Source organism: Dipteris shenzhenensis, chromosome 18 (assembly GCF_047967505.1).
Source record: "Dipteris shenzhenensis isolate YYH24624 ecotype China chromosome 18, Dip_SZ_1.0, whole genome shotgun sequence".
Lineage (NCBI taxonomy): Eukaryota > Viridiplantae > Streptophyta > Polypodiopsida > Gleicheniales > Dipteridaceae > Dipteris > Dipteris shenzhenensis.
The window spans coordinates 11,161,912-11,172,305 of NC_141613.1; the positions used below are offsets into that span (position 1 = coordinate 11,161,912).

General features: G+C 43.1%; 1 protein-coding gene across 3 annotated transcripts in view; it reads left to right on the forward strand.

Annotated features, from left to right (window-relative positions):
- Positions 1-9,921, forward strand: part of LOC147890794 (FMN-linked oxidoreductases superfamily protein) — a 71,622-nt gene extending 61,701 nt beyond the window's left edge. For all 3 annotated transcript variants that reach the window (XM_087389457.1, XM_087389456.1, XM_087389459.1), the window contains 4 exons: positions 7,619-7,897; positions 8,064-8,184; positions 9,125-9,294; positions 9,447-9,921. In XM_087389457.1, the coding sequence (XP_087245583.1) occupies positions 7,619-7,897; positions 8,064-8,184; positions 9,125-9,294; positions 9,447-9,545 (669 nt within the window). In that variant the 3' untranslated portion in view covers positions 9,546-9,921. The remainder of the gene's footprint in view (positions 1-7,618; positions 7,898-8,063; positions 8,185-9,124; positions 9,295-9,446) is intronic.
- The last annotated feature ends 473 nt before the right edge of the window (positions 9,922-10,394 follow it).

Sequence of the window (10,394 nt, forward strand, 5' to 3'; positions counted from 1 at the left end):
TTTGTGGCTTCTTTATGATCTTAGTGAAGGGGAAGGAAAGGTGGAGAAGAACAACGGGGAGAGAGAGAGAGAGAGGAGTGACACTCAAGATGCGGGTGTGAAGTGATGAGCCACACCACAAACTCTTAAGTTTTATTAGGATTAGGTTTTTACCCTATGACTGTCTTAAGACAGTCATAGGTGTCATATCTTCAATAAAGGGGTGGCAATGTGCCTTTACCCCAACAACCTCCCACCTAAAGGCCAATGTGCCTAAAGGGGAGAAAAGAATAAAAATTACAACAATATACAGTTACTGTATACAAGACCATAAAATAAGAATGGTCTCATCCTAATCCCATGATGTGGTGGCAATGTGCAAACCGCTCTGTAGGCAAGCTCTTAGTGAGCAAATCTGCAGGATTATCATCAGTATGCACTTTCACAAGCTCAAGTCGCTTGTCTTCCAGTACCTCCCTGATGAAATGATATTTCACATGTGCTTGGTCTTTTGATGAAAGACCGGATTCTTTGCCAACATGATAGCACTCTGACTATCACAATGCAAAACTGGCATATCTCCTGTAATGCCCAAATCTCCCACCAGCCGAGTAAGCCATATTGCTTCCTTGCAAGCTTCAGTGGCTGCAATATATTCAGCTTCAGTAGTTGACAGTGCAACGCATTTCTGCAACCGAGACACCCATGATATAGCACCTCCTGCAAATGTGAAAATATAACCGGTAGTAGACTTCCGGTTATCTGCATTCCCTGCATAGTCTGAATCTGTAAAACCATGCACCAATGCATCTTGCCGACCATAGCATATGCACAAGTCTTTGGTACGTTTGAGATACCTCAAAACACCTTTCACTGCTTCCCAGTGCCGCTTGCCTGGATTTGCCATATACCTGCTGATGACTCCCACCGCAAAAGCAATATCCGGACGAGTGGCAACCATGGCATACATCAAAGAACCAACTGCAGATGCATACGGAACTTTGGCCATTTCAGCCTTATCATCATCTGATCTGGGGCTGTCCTTACTGCTGAGTTTTAAATGTGGAGGCAACGGGGTACTAATAGACTTCCCTCCCTCCATTTTAAACCTCTGCAGTACTTTGTCAATGTACTCCTTCTGTGACAGAAACAAAAGTGCCTTGGACCTGTCACGAGTAATCCGCATGCCAAAAATATGGTTTGCATCACCCAAGTCTTTCATGTCAAAAGACTTATGCAGTTGTTTCTTCAAAGCACTAATCTCATGCTGAGATTTACTGGCAATTAGCATGTCATCCACATATAGAATGAGTAGCATCAAACTGCCATCCTTTGCCCGTTTGGTGTACAAGCAATGATCGGTCTCACACCTATGATACCCTTGGGACTGCATGAAGGCATCAAACTTCTTGTACCATTCTCTTGGCGCCTGCTTGAGTCCATACAAGCTCCTCTTGAGCTTACACACAAGCTGCTCTTTCCCTTTAACAGCATATCCCTCTGGTTGACTCATATAGATCTCATCATGGAGATCTTCGTGAAGAAAAGCAGTCTTCACATCCATCTGACATAAATCCATGTCCTCATGAGCAACAAGAGCTAACACTGCTCTCAAAGTAGTCATCTTGACTACAGGGGAAAAGATTTCATCAAAGTCAATGCCCTTCTCCTGCTTAAATCCCTTGGCAACCAATCTGGCCTTATACCTCGGTAAAGCATTTGAATCCACTTTGACTTTGTAAACCCACTTGCATGGCAAAACCTTTCTGCCTGCAGGTAGCTGCACCAAGTCCCATGTATCATTTTGAAGTAGGGAGTCCATTTCTGACTGCATGGCTTTTTCCTACTTCCTTTTCTCTGTTCTTCCCATAGCTTCCTTGAAGCTGGAAGGCTCACCACAATCTGTCAGCATGATAAAATCAGCCACATTATTGGCTCCTGGAACAAACCTGGCAGGAGGCCGTTGTATACGGGTGCTCCTCCTAACAAAATGTTCCGGATTAGGCTGCTGTCCAGCCTGTTCGTCATGCATGACGGGTGGCTGTACCACCATATCTGGCTGTTCTACAGCCCCATCTGCTGGCATATCCAGTGGTGCATCATTGGCAAAATTATCTGGCTGATTTTCAGCCTGTATACCCTCTTGAACAGGGTTATCTGCAGCAGCCTGCTGCTGCATATAAATGGGCATTCTTTGCTGTCCAACATCATCATAAATAACCCTCCTGTATTCCACAGGTTGCACGGGTTCCTTGTGTACACTATCCTCTTTAAAGATGACATCATTGCTCCGTATAATCTTCCGTTTAACGGGATCCCATAACCTGTACCCCATTTCACCTTCGTCACCATAATCCATGAAGATGCATCTGAAAGACTTTGGATCCAGTTTGGTGCGTAGTTCTTTGCGTATATAAGCAAAGCACTCGCAGCCAAACACACGTAAGTGCTTATATGAAGGTGGCTTGCCAGACCACACCTCCTCTGGCACTTTCAACTCCAAAGCCTTGTTTGGCGACCTGTTAATAATGTGAACTGCTGTTTGCACGGCTTTTGCCCAAAAGCCATGGGGTAATGCAGCATAAGACAACATACATCGAACCTTCTCCTGAATAGTTCGATTCATCCGCTCACTTACACCATTTTGAGATGCATTATGAGGGGCTGTGAGTTCCTGTTTAATGCCCTTAGCTTCACAAAACTGTACAAAAGCATGTGACACATACTCACCCCCATTATCGGATCTGAGGCATTTCAGCCTACGACCTGTCCGATTCTCAACCTGAGCGACAAACTTCTTGAAAGCATTAAGGCATCGCTCTTATGCTTCAAGAAATAGACCCACACTTTGCATGTGGCATCATCAATAAAAGTAATGAAATACTTTGCACCCCCTAGTGATAACTGTGGCATCTCACACAAATCAGTATGCACTAGCAGTATGCACTAGATCAAGCGGTGCTCTATTTTGGGGAGTTCTCCTCTTATGAGGAGTCATAGAATGCTTGCCAAATATGCAATGATCACAAGTAGGCAAATCTGAAAATGAAAGAGACGGCAGATAACCCAAACGTGACAGTTCTTGCATTCCTTTAACAGACATGTGTCCCAACCGGCTATGCCACAATGAAACCTTTGGCAGCTCGGTTATGGCAACAACATGATTACCCACACTGGAAACATAAAGAGGGTACAAGGTATCACTCTTATAACCCTTAGCCACTACAACCTGGCCATCAGTAATCACCCATTTGGAATCCCCAAATGTGGTGCGGTAACCATTGTCATCCAACAAGCCAGTGCTAATCAGATTTTTCTTGATTTGCGGCACATGGCGGACACCATCAAGCATAAATATGCGTCCATCAGGGAATACTATCTGTATACTGCCAATCCCTGCAATCTGACATGCATAGTTGTTCCCAAGATGAACAACTCCATGAGTACCTGTGTAGGAAGTAAACCACTCCCTATGAGGAGTAACATGAAAAGAAGCACCTGAATCCAAGAGCCAGGTGTGCATGTCATGGCCATCAATAACCAAAGTATGTGCAATTACAGCAGAAGAGCATAAAACATCATGTCTGTCACTGTCACTATCCTCTGCTGCAACATTCACTGCATCCAAGTCATCTGCCTTGGCCTTGCCTTTGCCTTTGCTTCCACTGCCTGCATCCTTTGTTTCAGCCTTCTTGGCTTTTTGATCCCGTATGAACTTGAAGCACTTAGACTTCACATGTCCCTTCTTGCCACAATAAAAGCATTCAATATCCTTTTTGCCACGGGACTGACTGCGGGATTTGGACTTACTAGCAGATCTCCCCTTCTGTTGAGTCCTGCCTCTATCCTGTACCTGCAAAGCATTTGAAGACTTGCTGCCCATATTATTTTTCCTGCTCATCTCCTCCATGAGGAGAGAGCTCTCTACATCAGCATATATAAGAGTGACATTTGAATTAGACAGGGTGGTCTTGAAAGTGTCCCAACTCGCAGGGAGGGTACACAACAAGAAAGTAGCCTTGAACTCCTCATCAAGGTTCAACCCCTGTGCAATCAGCTGTGTAAAGATGGCATTGAACTCACTCAAGTGTGAGGTCATAGCTGTACCTTCCTTCATGCAAAGATCAACCAGCTTCTTCAACCAATACACCTTACTGGCTGAACTCTTTTGGGCATACAACTCTGCTAGCCTCTGCCATACACCATAAGAGGTCTTTTCAGCCTGAACATTATACACGAGAATCACTGAGAGTAAGCATGATAGCAGCCCTCGCGGACAGATCTAGCTCCTCCCACTCATCATCTGACATCCCAGATGGATTGACACCCTTCACCCTTATGGGCTTAGAAATCTTCTTAAGCAGAAGTACATTCAAACACTGTTCTGCCCATAATGCATAATTGTGTGCCCCTTCCAACACGCTCTTTATGTTCAGAATTGATGATTCACTTCCCCCTGATGCCATATCAGATAAGGAAAGTACCTGACTCCCTGTAAGTCAAAAAAAGACTGAATAAAATTCTGATTTCTCAGAAAAAACCTGCTCTATCAAGAGCCAGGAGCACTCACAATAGTGCTGTTTTTACTGTCAAAAAATCTGCAGCAAAACAGAAAATTCCCTCCAGTTACTGTACCTTCTGACACACTGTACCGTGCTCAAATAGGCATAAAAACAGTAATTTCAGAATGCTGCAGCTGCTCCACAAGTGCTTTAACAGTGCATCATCAGCTGACAAAGCACAAAACACTGCTGTCCTGATCACTTCTCCCACCTCAGATGAGGTATTGCACTGATTTAATATGCATAAACCACTTGGCATACACTGTTTTGTTCACTGAAAAAAAAAAGCTCCAGACACTTCAGCCTGTCACAAACCTGCAACAGAAAATGGGATAAATCCCAAGCAATCACCCTTCTACCAAGGGGATAAAAGGCATCTGAAGATCTCTGACAGTAACCCAAGTGCTCTCAAGCAAAATCTGGGCAAAAGCCCCTTGATTTGACACCTGTACCAAGTGAAAAACAACCTCAACAATGAGGGATAAGGCATACAATGTGCAAATCTCTCTGACAAAATCAACTAACAGTGTAATGCATATACTGCCCTGTGTAGAAGTGACATACACAGATCCCAACGTACAAACACTCAATGAGGAACCTTTTGAGCACTGTCAACGATGGACAGTTAGGGACCGAGTAAACTCGATGCGCCCTGGCCAAGCGTGGCTCAACTGAGGTTCTCTGAGTGTTGCACAAGAAATGTGACCTGCAAGAAAATGTCACCTCCACACTGCGGAAATCGAGACAAATGTGTGCACTCTGGCACCACACTACCTCAAGGCATACAAAGCATCAACTGCCGGGCAAAAGCCCTATGATCTGCTCACCCGTAAACTGAGATTCAAACCCAGTAAAAGCATATATCCTCTGTCAAATGCATAAATTCCGATATCTGTGCACAAGTCCTCCTCCAAACAGGAGGGAAATAAAAGAAAAGTACTTGTTGTACTTCACGCAATACAATGCACCTCGGGAAAATTCCAAATCTCCTCGCTGTACCTGTTGTACTTTTGTCGAAATTTGAGATTTTCTTCTTCTTCCTCCTCGAATGCTTCCTAGGCTTGCGTGCCTAGATGCACGTTCAGTTGCACTCGTGCTGCACACAACTCGTATTCCAGCTGTACCAGTTGTACTTTCAGCTCGTGTACTTGTGCAAGGTACGAAAAAAAATTTTTCGAACAAAAAAACCTTCCTTGACGCAGATCCCTGACGAAGAAGTTCCTTGCACTGCTCCCAATCGAAAAAGGCACCTCCCTGTCGCCGTCCGTACGGCGATCCGTACGCTACGGTCGACAATACGGTGTCTGTACGGCTGTACGGACGGCCGTACGTCCGTACACGACTGTACGGCGCGAATCGTCTCGATGCCCAGCTGCTGCCCGCGCGCTGCCTGCGCCCACGCGCCGCCTGCGCTGCTGCCTGCGTTGCCTCTCGTCGCCCCGCGTTGCTGTCCCGCGCTGCCCTGCGCTGTTGCCGGCGCTGCCCTGCGCTGCCTCTCGTCGCCTCGCGTTGCTGTCTTGCGCTGCAGCCCTAGCTGCTTGCGCTATGCCAAGGGCACAAGTCCCGAGGGGGATAGAGGATATGGTAGACAGGGGTAGAGAGGGAAGAGAGACTGGCTCTGATACCAGTTGAAGGGGAAGGAAAGGTGGAGAAGAACAACGGGGAGAGAGAGAGAGAGAGAGGAGTGACACTCAAGATGCGGGTGTGAAGTGATGAGCCACAGCACAAACTCTTAAGTTTTATTAGGATTAGGTTTTTACCCTATGACTGTCTTAAGACAGTCATAGGTGTCATATCTTTAATAAAGGGGTGGCAATGTGCCTTTACCCCAACACTTAGAATTAACAAGACAAGGTTCAAAAAGTTGAGTAAGTTTTGAATTTTCAGTTTAAGCTCAAACATCATACTTAGATCTTCTTCCTCCTTAATATCTACGACTTTTGATGGGTCTTGAGTTTTTGTGGCTTCTTTATGATCTTAGAATTAACAAGACAAGGTTCAAAAATCCTTATGTTCTCTTCTTTAACACTTTCCAAACTGAATAAAAGGATATGTTTTGCCAAGGAAAGATCTACATATGTAGACGTTATAGAAGAAATAGAAGCTTGAATCTGCCAAAAGATTACTAATGTTAATAAACCTATCCTCTTCAAAGGGTATAAAATATCCCTCACGTTTAATTGTACTAAACATAAGGTAAAAGCCAGCTACGTTGATACAATTTGCCTAAATAACTCTTCGAATCTCTGCTGTGCTGCACTGCTCATATGGTTTGGCTAGACGTTGTGCCACGATCTGGCTTCAACGCAAGACTATGAAGTCTTCAGCACCCTCAGTAGAGCTGCAAGCCTGACTCTTGCAAAACTCCAAGCCTCCAAGCACATAGGCTTTGATGGAATGTAATCTGAATCTGCAATAGAATTTGCTCATAATTCTCATTATGTTTGCAGATTGTGATTAAGCTCAAGTCGTTAAGCCAAGCTCATAATAAATGTATAGTCTCAAGCTATGGCCAAATATAGCACATGGGCTCCATTCCTTCATAAACTCCCTTCTAGATATATACACTCTTTTTAGGATTATCCATCCTAATCCATTGACTCTACTCACATTGACCAATATGTTAGTTACTAGCTAAGATGGGTTAGCTAGGGATGTAACACTCACCCTTGCCTGCTACCTGTCTCTGTCCCTTTGTTTGTCTACCTAATGGTTTGTAGGCTTTTCAATGGGATGGATCTGTTGCGTAGTCTGTGGCCAAAAGGGGATAGCTTGGTAGGAATGAAATTCTAAGTTTATTTCCTTCATCACTTTGAAATGAGACTTGGTGGGTCCTTATTACGAGTATCAAAACTGTTATAATAAAATCGGACGAATTTTACTGTGATTGTGTGGAAGAGTTAAAAACATGCTAAGCTTACCGACTTTGGAAATTGATTCTGTCTTTATGCAGACAGCACGGAAAGCTTTACTTTCTGTCGCTTCTTGCTGTAATTTGCTTCAGGCATGTGTCTTACGACTAGCAACATGGTGTTTATCTGTAAAGGCTTCATGTTTCCTACCTTTAATTTTCCCAGGTTCGCACAGGCTACTATGAAGGAAGAAATTGCATTCATTCTTTTATTGCTGATATTCACAAGTGGGGAGCTAGTGCCATAGCTATCCATGGAAGGACACGCCAGCAGCGATATAGCAAGCTTGCTGATTGGAACTATATTTATGAAAACAGCAACCTTGCACCTGATTGCTTGCAAGTCATTGGAAATGGAGACATTTTTTCATATACAGATTGGAATGATCACTTAAGTGCATCAAAACTTGCCACATGCATGCTTGCCAGGGGCGTGCTGATCAAGGTAATTTCATCATATCAAGAAAAAGAGGGTAAACGTTCTGCCTGGAAGCATCCCCACATCTTAGTGGAAAGAAATGAAGCAAGTTTTGTTAATGTAAAGCTGTGGAGAAATTGAAGGCTTATTAATTGTAGTTTTCAGAGGCGATGTAACTAGGGTATTTTGGTAGCCTTGGTTACTCACAGAGATAAAGGAGCAACGGCACTGGGACATAACAGCGAATGAGAGGCTGGACATTTTAAAAGATTATGTGCGCTTTGGTCTTCAGCATTGGGGCTCAGATTCAAAAGGTTAATGCATCTCTTTCGTCTTGAAATGATTGCATACAAATAGTATACAGAAGCAGTTGGAATTATTATACCCCTTCCTCTTATCTCTCCTTCCTTGTGCTGTCGGCATTTCTGAATTGCTTATTCTTCTATGGAGAGGTTTTACCAATAGTTTTTAAACACACATCATCATTATTGTGAAGAGGGCATCAGTTCTGCAATATAATAATAGGATTAAAGAGGACAAGGAAATCTTCCTAGATGAGGTTTAAACACCCTGTTAGCTCTTTATAGATATTGCAAGGATGGAGACAGGGCTCTCCCTTGGACGGCTGTTTTTGATTATTTGTGTGGTATTTGACACGTGTCATATAGATACTGTATAAGTTTCAGATGTTTTGAATGCCGCTGTTCTTTTGGATTATACTCTAGCCTCAATAAAACCTGCACGGATCACAGCCTTCTTTCTCTCCACGTTTCCAGAATCTAATTTCCTTGTACTTTTCTAGGTAACTGTTGTATCTTTGCATGTGTTTTCATCTTTAGTGTAGAGACCTTATATATATAGTTTGATATGCTTGTCTAAGAGCTTCATAGAAATTTGCACATAAAACTTTACAGGTCCATGAGCTCTCCTCGTACCCTTCCAGATACTTCAAACTGAGTGATAGATGGAGGGATTTATAGCCAGTAGCAAATTGGTTTTATCACATACAGCTTGTAGAAGCTGCATATTCCAAAGTATAGTTCATTTTTCTTTCTTGCAAGATAGTCTCCAGCTGTAAACTAAATGTACGTTTTTCATTCATTATACAGCTGCTCTTCCAAACCCCTCATCATTTAAGTCAAGGATCGATTTGAGGAAAGCCCAGGTTCTTAAAAAACAGATAAATATATAATTTGGTGCTTTGAATTTAGACAAACCTGACTTCAATCAAATATGTTGTGCCTTTCTTGGCAGGTGTGGAGACAACAAGGCATTTCTTGTTGGAATGGCTGAGCTATATGCATCGCTATATACCTGTGGGTCTCTTGGAAGTTGTACCTCAAAAACTCAATTGGCAGCCCCCTATTTATTATGGTCGCAATGAGCTTGAAACTTTGATGGCCTCTGATAGTGCTGCTGATTGGGTGAGATGGCTTTTCTTATGCTGCAGTCTTCTTTAGAAAGATAGTGTGAATACATATACTTATTATGCTTATTATGTCACACTGGTTGCAACTGAAAGGGGAGAGGGACAGTGGGAAGAACCTAGTCTGAGAGATTTATGATTTTCTTTCAGGTTCGTATCTCTGAGATGGTTTTGGGTGTTGCTCCAGCAAATTTTGTTTTCACACCTCGCCACAAGTCAAATGCTTATGATAGGCCAGAAAATGGCTGAGAAAATTGTCACCTTAACCAAGAAAACCTCAGGCAGTCAATCAGATCTGAGTTTTCTGTAATCCATTATTCCCTCTTGCAGTTGGCACCCTTCTAACTCAGTTCACACGCTTTGTATTGTCCCTTGTAAACATTTACTGCTAACTTGAAAGGTACTGGGATGCTATGAAGATGTGGAAATGCAGTCCCATTGTGGCATCTGTGACTTCGAGCAAAGAACAAGAAAGCGTCAAGGTAAAGAAAAAAAGCAAAAACAATTTTGAAAATTAGCTATTTTTACAAGCTGATTGCTCAAACGAAGCCCTTACTTTTACAGCTTTTAATAGCTTGTAAAACCTATGAGCGTTCTCTCTATTATCTTCACCATCTAACAGACTGCCCATGTGATTGAGTTCAAATCCGTTATGTTCTATTTATGATAATTGCAAAATGCTGCATGCACTTCTTTTAACTGGAGCAAGTAGAATTATAGACGATTTTGTTAGAGTAGCAATACGACTTTGTTTACCCAGCGGTGACCATAAGGAGAGAGGTCAAATTGAGAATGTTCCTCATCATCAATCTACCAAAAGGTGGGGGTGCTTTTGTTAGCGCTGCCCCGCTAGGGACAGGCTATAGCAACGGGTTTGCTTATCCGTCTAAATCGGTCTAAAGTGGATTGATTTTCCACTTTAAATAAACTTTCTATTGCTTCTAGTTTGTAGTTGCGTTGTCTCTCGCTTCTTCCCCTGGTTGCTCTTTGATTTCTTCTCGCCTTCCATCTCCAATCTTTTCCCTCCATAGCTGCTTCCCCAACTTCTAGGTCATGCAGCTTTTCGCTATGCTTTCCCCCTCCCTTTTTCTCCTAGCT